This window comes from Halichoeres trimaculatus, unplaced genomic scaffold, assembly GCF_033239565.1.
Source record: "Halichoeres trimaculatus isolate MK-OKI-2021-1 unplaced genomic scaffold, fHalTri1.1 fHalTri1_scaffold_14, whole genome shotgun sequence".
Lineage (NCBI taxonomy): Eukaryota > Metazoa > Chordata > Actinopteri > Labriformes > Labridae > Halichoeres > Halichoeres trimaculatus.
This window is the reverse complement of record NW_027437192.1, coordinates 33,544,025-33,559,486: the sequence shown is the minus strand read 5'-3', so window position 1 is coordinate 33,559,486 and position 15,462 is coordinate 33,544,025. Positions and strand designations below refer to the sequence as shown.

Here is a 15,462-nt window from a genome sequence, read left to right as displayed (position 1 = left end):
GTAGTTGTCATAAACTTCCGGCCCTGGGTTGACCCCCATCAGCCCAAAGTCAAAGGGAGGAGAAATGGACCTTAAAGTGATACTCTGGGATGGAACAAGTTGGGTCCTATCACAAAGGTTTAGGGCAGAAATTACCCCTACAGCAGTGTTTTTGTGCAGCAGAAGCCCAGAGCGCTCACACCAAACACCCCACCCTCCCTGCTCGTCAGCCGGTTTCCTCTGCACTCAGACGGGGCCAACAAATAAATGGACTCCCAGCCAAAAAAAAATTGGATATCGGTCTCAACACGATGAGAACTAGAGCGGTATTTAGCGGTGTTTTTGAGTGAAAGTAACGCTCTGAAAATTCTCTAAATAAAGTGTGAATGCAGACCGATATCAGAGTTTTTCGGTGGGAGTCCGTTTATTTGTGTTTTTGGTCAAGTAAAATATGGCCCCGTCTGAGTGCAGAGGAAACCTGCAGAGGAGCAGGGAGGGGGTGTTTGGTGCGTGCGCTCTGGGCTTCTGCTGCACAAAATCACTGCTGTAGGGGTAATTTCTGCCCTAAACCTTGTGATAGGACCCAACTTGTTCCATCCCAGAGTATCACTTTAAGGCCGAGCAAAGCCACCAGGGGTCCAGATCTAGACCTTTCATATCCTTGAAGTTTGAAGGATATCTGGCCAGTATGTGCTGAGGCAGACCCAGGCCCCAACCACTGATTACTTTGAGGCAGCACCTTAAAGGACAGCATGCCCAGGCCAGTGTGAACCTGTGTTGTCAAGGAAAGCTCTGGTATATTTCAGCCTGGTTCATGTTCATCGATGCTGCCGTGTGATTGCGTAAGCTGGGTAAACTCTGTTTTCCCTTGCTGCAGAAATCCAGAGAACTGAAGAGTCATGCTGAACATCATGTCTGAGTGAGCGACAGGAGCCTCCTACAGCTCTCTGCATCCACCTGATCTGACATGACTCATAAAACACACACACACACACACACACACACACACACACACAGCTACATCAGCAGTTTACAGCCTGAGTGAACTCCCCTCCACATAAATCCATAGTTCCTGCTGTCTGTGCTGAGACACGTCTGATCCCCTCTTCGGTTCCTTACCTGGTCGTTGGGCCTTATTATCAACATGTTGGTCAGGGAGGCTAAACTTAAATTACCCAGGGTGCTTTTCTGTCCAATAGGAATTAATCTGGGTTAGTGGACCACTTCAAGTCCCTACAGTGGTTCTCATCAGTCCTCAAAGTGGATCAGCTGCCGCTCAGACATGGAGGGCTGTAATGAAAACAGAGCAGGTAGTGGAAGGTGATGAGATTTTCTCTGAAAGCAGATAAGTTTGAGTTTAGAGGGCCTGACTCATTTTAACAGCATCAAGAACAAAACAGCTTAAAGCTTAAACTGTTCACTGGTCAGACTTTGTGATGACTCAGAGGTGTCATAACCATGGCATGCTGGGTAGACTTTAAGGTTGATGACAAACTCTTCCTTAATTAAGCCATGGTCCTTTCTTTGTTTTAAATGCTTCATGGACATTATCTGGAGGTCTTATTCAAGCTTCCAAAAGGATCAGGATGGATACTGTTCACTAACCAACTATGAAATAAAACAAACTCTCAACAAGCCAGGCGGGGTGCAGCAGTATCAACCAATGATATAAAACCACAACTCCTTCAGCTGAGAGCCTCAGTATGGAGCTAAACTCCTGCCAAGACATCACAAAGAGGATACGTGATTTATAAAGATAGTTCTACTTATCTGCATAAAAAACATCTCTTTTCCTCTGAGAACAAAACATATTTCTGTACAAGCAAAAAAAAAAAATCTTTACAAGACAAAAAACTTTTGGGTGACTCTTTATTTACAAGTACATCAAAATATTTCTTTCCAGTACAAAAAACACCATCTGACTTTTGGCACAAATTTTCCTCCTGTGGTCAATGCTCCAACCAGCAGGTGGCGCTGTGGCTCAGTTCACCAGCACTGAAAGTTTTAAGGTAACCTACAGTCTGAACTGACCTCAAATGCATTCACAACAACATCCAGCAGGACAGGAAGCTGGGGGTTTGAAAAGCTACCTGAGGATAGAGGGTATGCACGTGATGTCACAGCAAGCAGAGGTCACTGTGGTTACGCCCACTGAGTGGCAGAAAGAGGGAGATGAGTGGCAGCGTTGGCTTAATGCCATCTAAACTTGAAAACAAGATAAAAAATATGGGGAAGAGCTGTAGTGAGATCGATTGAATGAACATGTCTGAAAAAGAGTCAGAGCTATCTTTTGACAGGCTCCAGACCAAGAGAAACTGATGGATCATTGCAGTTTACAGAAAAATCCGGGCAGTGAAAGCTGGATCTGTGGTTCCCATTTTGTGACAGTTAACGTAAATTTATGCTGTATTTGGGGTTAAATTATACCTTAAATTACTAAATCTCTAAATGTTTGCATTTTTCATTCAGCTATATTTTTCATAACTGAAACATTTTTGTCTTTGTGTGATTTTAAACCTTGTGCTCGACATGATTTGTAAACTCACTTAAACTGAGGCTAGCCCAGTTTCCCAAGTAAGGGGGAACTCCAACACAAGCAGCTGTAGCTGTGTTGTATAAAGTATTTGTTACAAACTTTACTTAAATATGGTCAGTGAGACTGACTGTTAATAATACAGCCTTTATAAAAAGGCTACGAAAGCCATTTAGAGGCTTTCATAGATTTCAGGCTTCGCTTTGTGTGTTGTCCTGGCGTAGAAATCAGGAACAAATAAATGTCAGGATATGATTTCTGTCCACATGTTGATGTTTGTGGACCCCTGGTTCTTTGGTAGCTTTTAGGGATCAATGTCGAGTCCAACTGTCCTTAATTTAATCTCATATTCCACACTTTTACAGCTCTTGCTGTGTTTACTGTCACACTCAGCAATGCTAAGTGAGTTTGTTTTGCCACTCAGTCCAGCTGAAAGTGGGTGGGTCCCAGAAAGAAGTGACGTAAACACATATCCTTTATACTTTTAGTGAACAACAAAAAGATGTTCTCTGGTGAAAATCTGGAGCTACTTTAACTCCCAGAGATGTTATTCAGTGTGTAGCTTTGGAATAAATGTCAGAGCACAGAGCCTGTAGAAGTTAGAAAAACTATGGCCGCCTCTTTCCTGTGATTCTGTACGTCCTGTCATGTTTTGTTGGCTAAAATTCGACGACTGTTTTTTATTAACACCACTAACCTGAGGGCTAACAGCTATAATACTGCTACAGTAACTTCAACAGTCTCTGACATTTAGTTACACACTGAACAATATATCTGGAAGTTAATTAGCTCCAGCTAAGAAAGCATCTCAAACTCACCTGTTGACTGATCATTTAGTCGTTCTCGAAGACTAGCCTTCAGTATGGAGATGGGTATTGATTAGATTTTATTGACACCAATACTCTGATCATTTAGCCGATCAGTTCCTTCTGTGAATTTTCTGTGTACAAAAAGCAGACTTTACAAAGTCAAAAGGCTTCCTGTGTCTGCAATGTTTTATTGAGTTTAGAAGTAAAAATATGAAATTGGTCTATTGATCTGGATATCTCTGGGGGTAAGTAAATAAAAACAAGTAATAAGTATGTAACATGACCATTTTTTTAAATGTATTTATTTCTTTTATTTTATTTTTTTATTTTGATGTGTAATAGAAGGAGGCAAGCCATCTAGTCGAAGAAGTTATAGCAATGCTAAAGTTATCCCTGAGGCATGAGGGCAACTTTTTTTCTCTCTTCCTGTGAAAACATTTGCCAGTTAGTATTTTTTACATTTAGAGTTTTTAGTACAGAGAGTAACTGTTACATGTTTCTGTGATGAAAGTTTAATTTCTGGCATAAAACTGAAGTTATGCTGATGTAAGCTAACTGCTGGCATATCAATGCAATTTCTCATAAATCTTAGCTTCAAGCTAGTGCTATGTTTTCTCTTTGGTTTATGGTCCATTAGGAGATTTTTAACATGTTGAGTGTAATGAATAGGAATCTCTTGTAATATTGTAACGTAAATTTCTTTGTGTGTTCAGTTCTTAAGTAAAACTTAAAGCTGAAAATCCTGAATCTGAGTTTTTTGGGGAAACTGTTATTTATCTGCTAAGAAAGCTGAGGTGAATAGTCAAACATGGTCCAGCGGCTCTGGTGCAATGTTCAGAACAGGCAAGGGCATCGCTAAGCATAAAGGCAAATGATGGTGATGGATCAAACCATCTCTAATCAAGTCAAAGCACAAACTGGTTATCAATAAACCATCCTATTCAGGTAGCTTTTCAAACCCTCAGCTTGCTGTCCTGCTGGACTGTGTTGTGCTGCATTTGAGGTCAGCTCAGATTGTAAGTTACCCTAAAACTTTCCGTGCTGGTGAGCTGAGCCCCAGCACCACCTGCTGGTTGGGACAATTACCAGCCATTCCGTGCAAAATCTTCAGCTTCACCACCAACGGAAAATTGTGCAAAGTCAAGTGGTATTTTTTGTACTGGGAGGAAATATTTTGATGTACTTGTAGATGAAGAGTCACACAAGATTTCTGTCTTGTAAAGATTTTCTTTTTTCTTTTCGGATGTGTATTGATGCAAAGCACACATTCTTTGCACATGAATACAATCATTTTGTACAACACATCCTCTTTGTAAGTAACATGTAAGCTCTGTACCAAACTAAGAGCATGACGTGTTGGATGATCAAGTGGTTCCATAAGATTAACAGGAAAACGTCTGTCTTCCCATTAGTACAATGTTTTGTTGAACAGTTGCCACCAAAGGTTCAGGCAGCTCAAAGGTTCAGGTCAGTGACTGAATTACCTGAGCTGACACCTTGCTGACAGTAGCAGCTCCCCTCTGTCACTCCAGGAGGCCACGCCCCTTATCGAGCCCAATTTAAGTCTCTAAACTGTTTTCATACCAGGCTGAAAATGTGTTTGTTTCCACTATACTCACTGACTAACAGCTGCAGACAGACTCTAGTGGACACTCGGGGAACTGCTAGTTTTGCACTTTGGCTTTGAGTTTCTGTCCTTTGGATTGCAGTTTTCAGTGAGTACATAAGAAATCAAGATCAGAGGGCAAAATGGTTTGTTTGTTAGGTTAGTATGAAATTTCAGCTTGTGCAAGATATTTTGTTTTACTAAAGCATGAGGAGAACTTTGGTTTTATTTGATGATTTTATAGCAAATGTTCGCAGATTTTTTTGTTTGTTTTATGATTTTTTTTTTCTGCCAATCAAATTCTAAAGCTTTATAATTTCAAACTGCATTAGTGAAAGAGGCCTTATACCTTGCTTTTAGACCAGAGGTGGATTAATTGACTATAACTTAGGTTGTAGCAAAAAAAAAGGGGTGCAATCATGAGCTCTGGAGATGAGATCAGATATTTCTTTATTTGTCCTGCAGTGGGGAAATTTAGGAGGTTGGAGTCATTTCTGGGGCTGTTTCTCTTTTGTTGGTTAGTGGTATGGAGGCTGCTCTGAGGCGTATTAAAGCCAGGTATTAAACAGGTGCTTGTTTTAAATATTGGTTGCATGCATCAGATATCTGTCAAAAAGAAACTTAAAGACTTCAGCATCGTGCCTCACCACCAGTACTCTGGGGGAAGTGTTGACAGATGTGGTTTCATTCTGTGCAGCTAAAAGCAGAAGGAAGAAGTCAGCAGTAAAAACAACTCATATGGATGACGATGCTCCTGCAGGTGGGTGTCTTTTTCTGCTTCTACAGACCCGCACCAGGCACTGACAGAGGAGGTTTTTAAGGAGAGACTTCTCAGTCCAGTCATGTCTTTCTAAGGATAGCTAAAGAGGAGCAGAGGACTTTTGGAGTAGAGGGTTTGGAAGGATGTGCAGCAGGTGGTCCCAGTCAGAGGTCAGAGGTCAAATCTTAAACAAAGAAAAAAGAAACTATGACTGCTGTTTTATCCTTTCATTTATTAAGACTTCATTAAGGAAGTATGCTCCAAATTTCCCAACATGCTTTGAACTGGTTCAGCTCCAGCTGTTCTCATTTCCACAGCAGCTCAGACCCCGACCAACAAGACAAGCAGACCAGACAGAATATCATGAAGTTAAATTTGATATTTCCCTTCATCTCCAAGAGTGTGTATGAAATACAGCTGTCATCGTGTGGGTGTGTGTGTTGTAATCAGTCGGCTCTGACTTCTGCTTTCACATCGTGCTCATGTGACCGTCATGAGAGCTTCTTCTTCTCCAAAAAGACAAAACAGCTCAGAAATGGCAGAAACAAAGAGGAAGTCACAGAGTTTGGAAGTCCCTGATTTCATCACAAGGAGACCCCAGACAGCTGGAGCCTGACCCTGAAAGAAGAAAGCTATTTGTTGAAAATCTAGAGACATAATGTTAGTTCTACTCAGAAATTTTAAAGACATTTTCAACCACCGAAAGCTTTTTGACAAACACATCAGATCCTTAACCGGGTCACTTCACTTACCAGGTCACGATGCTTTAGCAGGGCTGTTAACCAGGTTCAGAAAGAAAATCCACATCAGTCTGAGATGACATGTCCAGTTCTACCTTTCATGTTCAACAGTGGTGTATGAGTATCAACTACAAAGATGGAACATCTCAGAAGCAACAATTGAAATCTGTGATTGTCCTAAAACAAGCAGACAAAAGCCTGAGTTCAAGTGAAGATCCACAGGTAATAAGGAGCTGTATAGAAATTAGTTTTATACAGGCCATAGAAAGAGTGATTTTTGTTTTTTTGTAATGTCTTTTTAGTGCTTTTTTCAGAGATCTACAGTTTTCTACTTTTGTGTTTTCATGTTTTTATGACAGCATTTTCAGCAGACTTCTGTGGCTGGTTTTCATGGTTATTCCCCTTGACTTTGGGTAATTCTACTGAAGTGTGAAATGATGAAGCTAAAGGTTTAACACAGACGGTAAAGGAGGAAGAGAGAGTCCTCTCAGGCCTGCTGTTGGGAGGGTGTGTACGGGTGATGGAGGGTTCGACCAACCAGAACTCGCTGTATGTATACTTCTTCAATGCAACTCCACTTAACTCCTGTAGGCAATTTAGTATACTTCAGAAGACTTCCTTTAGTTATAAACTATCTGTTCTTTCTGTCTTGGTGATAAGATGTGTGTGTGTTCAGCATGGATGTGTGGTCATAATGGAGATCCACAAATGTAAACACAGACTGGACAGCAATAAAAGTGCAACCGTTACAAAAACGCGCGGGGGGCATACCAAAGCAAACCAAGAATGACTTGGTCAGTAAGAAAAAGAGAGACATTTTCAGAAACTACGGGCAATAAGCAAAAGAGATGCATATGAGTCAACTTCATGAAAATATGATGAACCTGCAGCTCTGCCCCTATATCCAATCCTGTAATATGCAATCCTTGTCTTTACTCCACCCCAAAACTAACTCTTCTTCCCCGTGCACTTGAAATGTATGAGACTGTGCCTTGGTTGTTTTGCAACTCTTTTCTTTCTGGTACATAACTGAGCATGACCCTGGTGACACCAGTGAACAGCCTGGAAGCAGGAGCTGTTGATACTCTAAATGCATAAGACAGGAAGGTTGCTGAAACTTAAGCCTCAGGCACATTAATGTCAGCAGGAGAGCATGGGACAAGAAATGCTGTGAACAGACTGGCACACAGATAACTGTCTCGGGAATCCTGGTGGAGCTTGGCTAGCCACAATCTCCTTTGTTTTTCAGTCAGTTGTTTGCACTCTTCACCTTGATTTGCGATATTTTTTGGTAGTTGAATGTAACTGAGATGTTTAACCTGTGCGACTAATTAGTGCAGCTAAATAATGATGCAATAATGAACAATTTTGTGTAAAAATAATCCTATGTACCTACAAGGTCAATTCTGTTTTGTTGTGAACAGGGCCTCCAACATGGACGAAATCTGAGTTAATGAAGTCACGTGGAAATACTTTATTGGCCTTCTGTCAGTCATATGAGCTGAGCATTGCCTCTAATTGGGCGATTGATTAATGCTAATATCTTCTTAACTACAAAGCGAGGTGCGTGCTATTGGGGAGATTAACCATATAGATGGGAGTCATTTTTTGTAGCAGGCTGTGAACATGTTTACTTCTGCTGTGAAAATAGTTTTGTAAGTTGTTTTTTTTATTATCTATCTATTTATTTATTTATTTATTTATATATCTATTTATTTATATTGTTAGACCTTGTGCATTAAGTCCTCACCCTCCAGTCCATTAAAATTATTATTATCAATATTTTAGTCTAAGCTGCAGTGCAGACATACACCACAAGATAGCTTCAAGGTCTTAATACATGTTAGCATCGGATGACTGAAAGCTGCTAGAGCTAGCCCTGCTAAAGTTAGCCTGAGAAGACAACAAACTGCTGAAATAAGTGTTGCCAATGTAAGCCAAGCAACACTGAAAGCTGCTGGTATTAGCCAAGCTAATGGTAGCCAAGTAACATTTAAGCCTGCTGGAACTAGCTCTGCTAAAGCCAGCCTGGGAGGACTTCAAGCTGCTGGATTAAGTGCTGCTAATGTTAGCCAAACAACACTGAAGGCTGCTGGGGCTAGCTCTGCTAATCTTAGCCAAGGAGGACTAAAGGAAAACTTTGCCTACCAATAATTCATGCTTTGCCTGCAGACATTTTGATAGAGGGCAGACACATCATGCTGATGTGGAAGAGTGGGATCTTCAGTGAAATGCCCCCTCAGGATGAGTCAGTTCTGACGTCAGCACAAACCAGGAATACCTCCCACACAGCTGATCAATAACCTGAGTGACACCTCCACTGCAGGAGCTCAGAGAAACCTGTGACTGGATGAAGAGGAGCTTTAAGACGTAGAGTGACGCAGCTTTAAGGTCACCACAGACACCGTTTGTCTCCTGTACTCATTCAGAGCCACAGATAGAGGCACATTTAACGTGACCGTGCTGTGAAACCTCAAACACATCCTAACACGTAAACTCCAGATCATGCTGTGCCCTACTTGTTTCACTTGGATTAATTTTTCCCTAATTTCCCTCAGTGGCTATGATCTTTTTAGGCTGGGACCATCAAACCTGTGAGAATGAAGCAAATAAAGAGATGATACAGGACCCAACCAGCAGGTGGTGTAACGTCAGCTGATGATGGATATGAGAAAGAGATGTTTTTTGAATTAGTAGTTCTCAATCTTTTTTGAGTTCTGACATGCACTGGTGTCTGAAACCCCCACCCCTCCCCCAACCATACGTGTGAGTGGATGATGAACGCTGTCCTTGGTGCCGAAACAAATAATGGTACAGCAGTGTTACCCAACCCTGGTCCTGGAGGACCCCTGCCCTACATGTTTTGGATGTTACGTCACTCCAGCACAACTGATTCAAATGAATGGCTCGTTATCAGGCTCAAGCAGAGCTTGATGATGAGCTGATCATTTGAATCAGGTGTGTTGGAGTCGGAAACATAAAAAACATGCAGGGCAGGGGTCCTCCAGGACCAGGGTTGGGTAACTCTGTGGTACAGGTTCACTGAGAAACCTTCTGAAAAAAATGTACTTTGAGTTCTACTCCCATAAGCAGCTGTTCAGCCCTTTATCAGCTGTAATGAAACTGGCTCTAGTTTTACTTTGATGTCAGTGGAGAGATGGACAGATAACAGAAACATAACTAAGTGAAGTGATAGTCGACAAGTGTGTGAGAGAGCAGCAGCAGCTCTTCCTCGAGGGATGAGCTTTAGCTACAGGTGTTAAGGGACATTTCTGAATATATGAGTAACATGCACATTAAATCTTATTAGAGATTTATTTTCATGGCATCCTGTCTAAATTTACTTTTAATATTCCAAAGGGCGGTCAGTCCTTTCTGTCACTCACCCACCAATACAGGCTACTGTTGAGGTCTGATTTACAGTGAAGACCTTAAAGAAACACAGGGCTAGTTCACTTTTTTTTTTTCAGCAATAAAAATAGCTTAAACTACAATATAATGGGATGGCTGGGCCTGCTTGTTGAACAAAGCAGTTGCATTCTTGACTTTATGTCAGACACAGTCATGCAAAAATCACTCCATGCTGCATATTTTGTAGCTACTGACAACCAATCACTCAACAACTTTTCACCCCTAAACACAAAAACGCAGAGAAAAAAAAAAAGTTTACATGGAAACGCTAAGGGACTGGAAATACTGTAGTTAGCATGCCAGTCCTGTAGGTGGCACTATAACTGTCTTATCCAGAGGCAGCTTTTGGTAGACCTCCACTGAAGTAGAGTTGAGCCGATCATCTGGTGTGTTGGTGAATGCTGAGAGCAGAAGTGGAGCAACAGATGTTCATTTTGTTAAAGGTCCCAGTCTTTCATTGAAATCTGTGGGTATTTGGCTTTCTTCCCAGCCTGATATTTATTGAAAAAACCTGTACTTAGTAGTGCTTGTGAATGTAAAATCCTGACCAAAAACAAGCTGTTTGGATTTTGGGGATTTGCCAACGTCAGCGAGTCCCTTTTTTGAATAATCAGGAGCAAGTCTGACCTGATTGGTCCACTGGAGCAGATACCCCCGAACCCTCTCCCCGCTGCTGGAGAGAAATCCCTCCAGCAGCAGGAGAGAATGCCAAAGTTGAAGAGCCATCAACTGCTTTGTTTTTGGCTGTAAATAGCCACATAGTTCCATGCTCAAGCTTCCCATCTCGAAAGAAGACAAGTCTAAGTGGCTAGAGTTCATTTATCAAGGAAATGCTTCAGCTACACTCAGTAAAACTGTGCATGTGTGTGCTTGTCACTTCACGGCTGACTGCTTTTCAAACTTTGGACAGTACAACAGAGGGCTAGCGAATAGACTGGTCCTGAATCCAGGCGCATTACCAACCATCCTCTAACAAACCTTAAACCCTGGAAATGTATTTTAGATGCTGTGTGCTGTGGAGCACATTTTAAAGCTTTTCCTCAGTGTCCCCCCTGTCTCTATGTCAGCTTCGGGATGCTAACTTTAGCTGCAGTTAGCCTGTTGTTTTAGCCTGTAATGTTACGGTAAACTAGGGTGACCAAGCGTCCTCTTTTGCCCGGACATGTCCACTTTTTACGTCCTGTCCGGGGTGTCCGGGCGGGTTTAATAAATTCACGAAAATGTCCGGTGTTCACTGTTTTTCATAGGACCATTACGTGCGTCAGTAAATTGACCGGCGCTTGCAAACAATACTATGATGCGCGTCACTTACCGAGAGGCTGCCTTGTGGGCAGGTCTGCTCTGCGCGTGCACACACACGCATAGAGAGTGAGAGGATCAGAGAGTAGGCGCGAGAGAGAGAGAGAGAGAGAGAGAGAGAGAGACATAGACGGAGAGCGGAGAAGACAGGGATGTTTAGACAGCGGAGCTGTATTGCACGGAAGATGCCTAAGTGTAAGTGCAGCTTCACAGATGAACTGCAAAAAAAAAAAATTCCGACATACCGTCCCGATCGGGACAAGTGGGAGGCGGAGTGAACCATGTGCAAAGCTGGCACATATGTCTCAGTGTCCAATAAAGGTGCTGGAGATCTCAAAGCTCACATGGACACTGAAAAACATTAAAAAGCTGTGCGAGGTGAGAGTTCTTCTGCAAAGTTGACTGAGTTCTTTGTTAGACCTGGGCAAACAGAGGTTGCTGTAAATGCAGCGGAGGGTCCAATGGCATTTCATTCTGTAAAACACCACAGCAGCTACAGGTCCATGGATTGCACCAGTGCCTTGCTAAAAAAAGACATTTCCTGACTCTGACATTGCTAAAAAGTTTAGTAGTGTTCGCACCAAGACTGAAGCCATTGTCAATGGTGTTATTAGGGATGGGTACCTTTCACATTTGAAACGATATGGTACCAATGCCTGGTACCTGGCAATCAGTACCGGTACTCAACGGTACAAATTTTTGGTACTTTTTTGTAGTTATGTGGTAAAAAATATCAATTTCTTTAACAATATTATATATATATATATATATATATATATATATATATATATATATATATACATTTTTCAATTTAACATATATCCTTCAGTATTTACCCTTGCAATGCTGTGTTCATGTCCATCATGGAAAATCGACTATTCTTTCACTTCCTCACAGTCACAAGGATGTGTTCAGGTACCTAAACGTGGTACCTTTTGATTTTACATGAATCGGTACTCAGTACTTTTGACAGAATTTGGCCAGTACCTTTTGAAGTACCTGATTCGGTACCCATCTCTAGGTGTTATAGCCCCCCATTCTGTTGAAGTCACTCATGAAACACTCAAAAAAATCCAGTACTGTGGTGTTTCCACAGACGGGAGTAACCACGGGGCAGTGAAAATATTAAGAATATAAGAAACCTGTCTGAATTTGTGCCTCGAGGCCAGTGCCGTTGTCCTCTTTTTTGGAAATCAAAATATGGTCACCCTAGGTAAACAAGCTTCGTTGTTTTCTAAACATTGTGCACTCGGAGCTCGTGGCGCCGCTCTCAGTGACACGGAAGAGCGGGGCAGTATCAGCGGTGGCTAATTTACATATGAAGGTCACGCCCACTAAATCAGAGCGGTCTGAACAGAGGGGCTATGAGAGCCTGGAAACAATGCTGCTGTGCTTGATTTATCGGCTTTTTGGACCAAACCATGTTACTACCATTTCATGAAGACATCAATGATCCATATTTAACTGCAGAAAAGGAGCAGAATATGGGAACTTTAAACACAGTCAGCAGATTCAGAAAATCCACCCTGGAGGCCGTTTTTTGAAAGGTTTCCATTTTAAGTCAGCTAAAACACTGTTTCTGTGTAAACAAGTGACTGAAACACAACAATACTTTAGCGTTTCATTCATTTGTCATGTAAATGGCCTCTAAAGTTTTTTAGAAATCTGGCAATCCTGCAATTTAATATTTGATATTATTTTCAAAAAAGGTCTGGTGACCCCATTGGGGTCAGAACCCTGAGGTTGAGAATGGTTGTTTAAAGGAGAGGAGAGGATAACTCCTTAAAATGATAAATCAGGAGATTTAAAATGTACTTTCACTGAAAAATCAATGATCTGTACAACACAGATTCTTCAAGGTTTACATGGAAGTGTAAAACATGTCACTTCCTGTTGGCAGTAGAGGTTGTACGTGTGGGCGTCAGCACTGATGGTGTGAAATTAAATGATGATCAAATGTTAAGAAGAGTAAAGACAATCATGAACTCACACCCATAGAACAATCAGACAGTTTGATGAGGCAACGGTAGACGAGCAGGATTATGAAGTCTGTTAACACACTGCCTCTTTTGGGGTTTTAGTTCCCCAACAAGAAGTCATTTTTTCTTTGTTTCTGTCTATTTGTCTCCCAGAATAAAGAGCGGGAGAGAATGAGGGAACGGGAGAAGGCGGCGCGGGAGAGGGAGGCTCGGTACAGCAACGGTCACCTGTTCACCTCTGTGACAGTCTCAGGAACCACGTTGTGTACAGCCTGCAACAAGAGCATCACAGCCAAGGAGGCGCTCTGCTGCCCCAGTGAGTGCTGCACTTCTTTCTTCTAGTTGGGTTTCACCCCAGGGTCTGGAACGCCTTAGCATGTCTTAGCATGACTCGACCGAAACAGAAGACCTTCATCAATACCACTTTTATAAGTGTTTGGTTTGAGAGCCCCAAAGGGAGCTTTTCATTACTCTAGAGAGTCAAAATATTTACATGCATACCTGTGTTATATTAAGGCAGACATTGTTTTTCTTTTATAATTGTTTCTTTTATTTTCCCAGCATGCAATGTGACGATACACAACCGCTGTCGAGATACTTTGCCAAACTGTGCAAAGATGAAACAGAGGGTAAGGCCAAAAGTATCATGATGTCTTTGAGCTGCACGTGTTGTTTACAATCCCAAAAGCTGAGCGGTCATGTGAAATGAAAATAAAATAATTAAGAGAAGTTATGATGAGCAAATTTCATGACCCGAATTTCATTCACAAGAGAACATGAACAACATATCCAAAGTTTAAAGTTTAACATGTAACTATTTTATAGTTAATATTAGCCTTTATTATTATTATTATTATTATTATTATTATTATTAATATTATTATTATTATTATTATTGTTATTATTATTATTATTATTATTATTATTATTATTATTGTTATTATTATTATTATTATTATCATCATCATCATCTTCAAATTTTGAGCCTGTCAATACTTTTTTTATCTTATTTGTCGGCTATCCACACCAAACTAGTTGTGTTTGCCGTGGTGGTTTTACTGTTTGTTTGTTTTTGTTCCTGTGTGTGTCTGGAGAGGCTGTAACCATGGTCACATCGTTTACACAAGAGATTAGCTCTTAGCAGCCTGTAGCATGTCAATGCTAATTGGTGCTAGGCTCAATGTTCCCCACGAGCTTTGGAAAAGGAGGCAGGAGGCAGGAGCATTCGGAACTAAGAATAGACCATATTGACCTGTCCTTCAATCCATCATTTTAGTAAAGTTTTTTTTTTCCCCATCTTTCTCATTTGTTTTTAAAGCGAGGGTCTGCAGGAGTATTCGTTACTTGTCAGTAAACACAACATTTAAACTAGGCTCATCCTCCTTGGATCAGGGCCAGCAGCAGCACACACCCATGGCCTCCAACTGTGACGACGTGAAAACACTCACTAGCCTAGCCCATAGAATTGCGTTTCTATGTGTGAGACTTGACAGACACTTGGCATGCTAGCACAAGCGAATCACGGGTATTTGACACATACCCGGTTGGCAGAAAGCTAACCCACCCCTGCTCCTTGGCATCGCTGGTGTCCTCTTCCCCTAGTCCCTTAAGAAAGATAAGTTGTCAGACAACTACCCACTTCAAAGTTATTTTCAGACCAATCAGACCTTCCACACTCAAGCCAACTATGTAAAAGTTCATTTTGAATCTCTGTGCATAGCAACTTCACTTCACAATTACATTCTCAAGATTGATTCATAAACTATAAAACACACTATGGCTGCGGTAGGTTGCAGGGTCTAAAATAGTGTCTGACTGAAAGTCTACAAATGAAAAAACTAACCACACTAAAAGACCTCAAAACACCTTAAAAACACTTAAAACCCACAGTGATAAAAGAATAAAACTGGGGTATACCGTTTGAAAAAGTCTCTTGACCTTATTCAAACCATGGCCACAGTTCTGTAAAAAAAAAAAAAAACTTGTGAGGTTACTTGACTCAGAGAGAGAGGTGCAACTACACCCCTGTTCATGCAGTGTTGCTTCCCCTCAGGTGTCTGCCAACACCTCCACACAACAGTCCCCTTGGCACCTCCACAGCCCTGTGCCCCTTAGGACAAGGTCATGCTGGCAAACCGTGCCATGCTTAAGCACATTTCAGCCCTGAAGCACGTTTGGAATGGCCAGTGTGACCGTAACCATGCTGTGCTCAAGCACAATTTGCTTCTCTGCTTTGGCACGCTTTGTAGAGGTGGGCTTTGGCACGGTTTACTTCATGCACGAGCACAAGCACACGGGCGGTGCGTGTGATCCATGATTTATGATCACAGTGAGTGGCCGAGCGCT

At 41.6% G+C, this 15,462-nt stretch overlaps 1 protein-coding gene across 1 annotated transcript in view; it reads left to right on the top strand.

Moving 5' to 3' along the window:
• arhgef2a (Rho guanine nucleotide exchange factor (GEF) 2a) overlaps window positions 1-15,462 on the top strand; it is a 45,053-nt gene that overhangs the window by 5,166 nt on the left and 24,425 nt on the right. Inside the window, exons 2-3 of the mRNA XM_074686443.1 lie at window positions 13,270-13,432; window positions 13,678-13,745. Of these exons, the coding sequence (XP_074542544.1) occupies window positions 13,270-13,432; window positions 13,678-13,745 (231 nt within the window). The remainder of the gene's footprint in view (window positions 1-13,269; window positions 13,433-13,677; window positions 13,746-15,462) is intronic.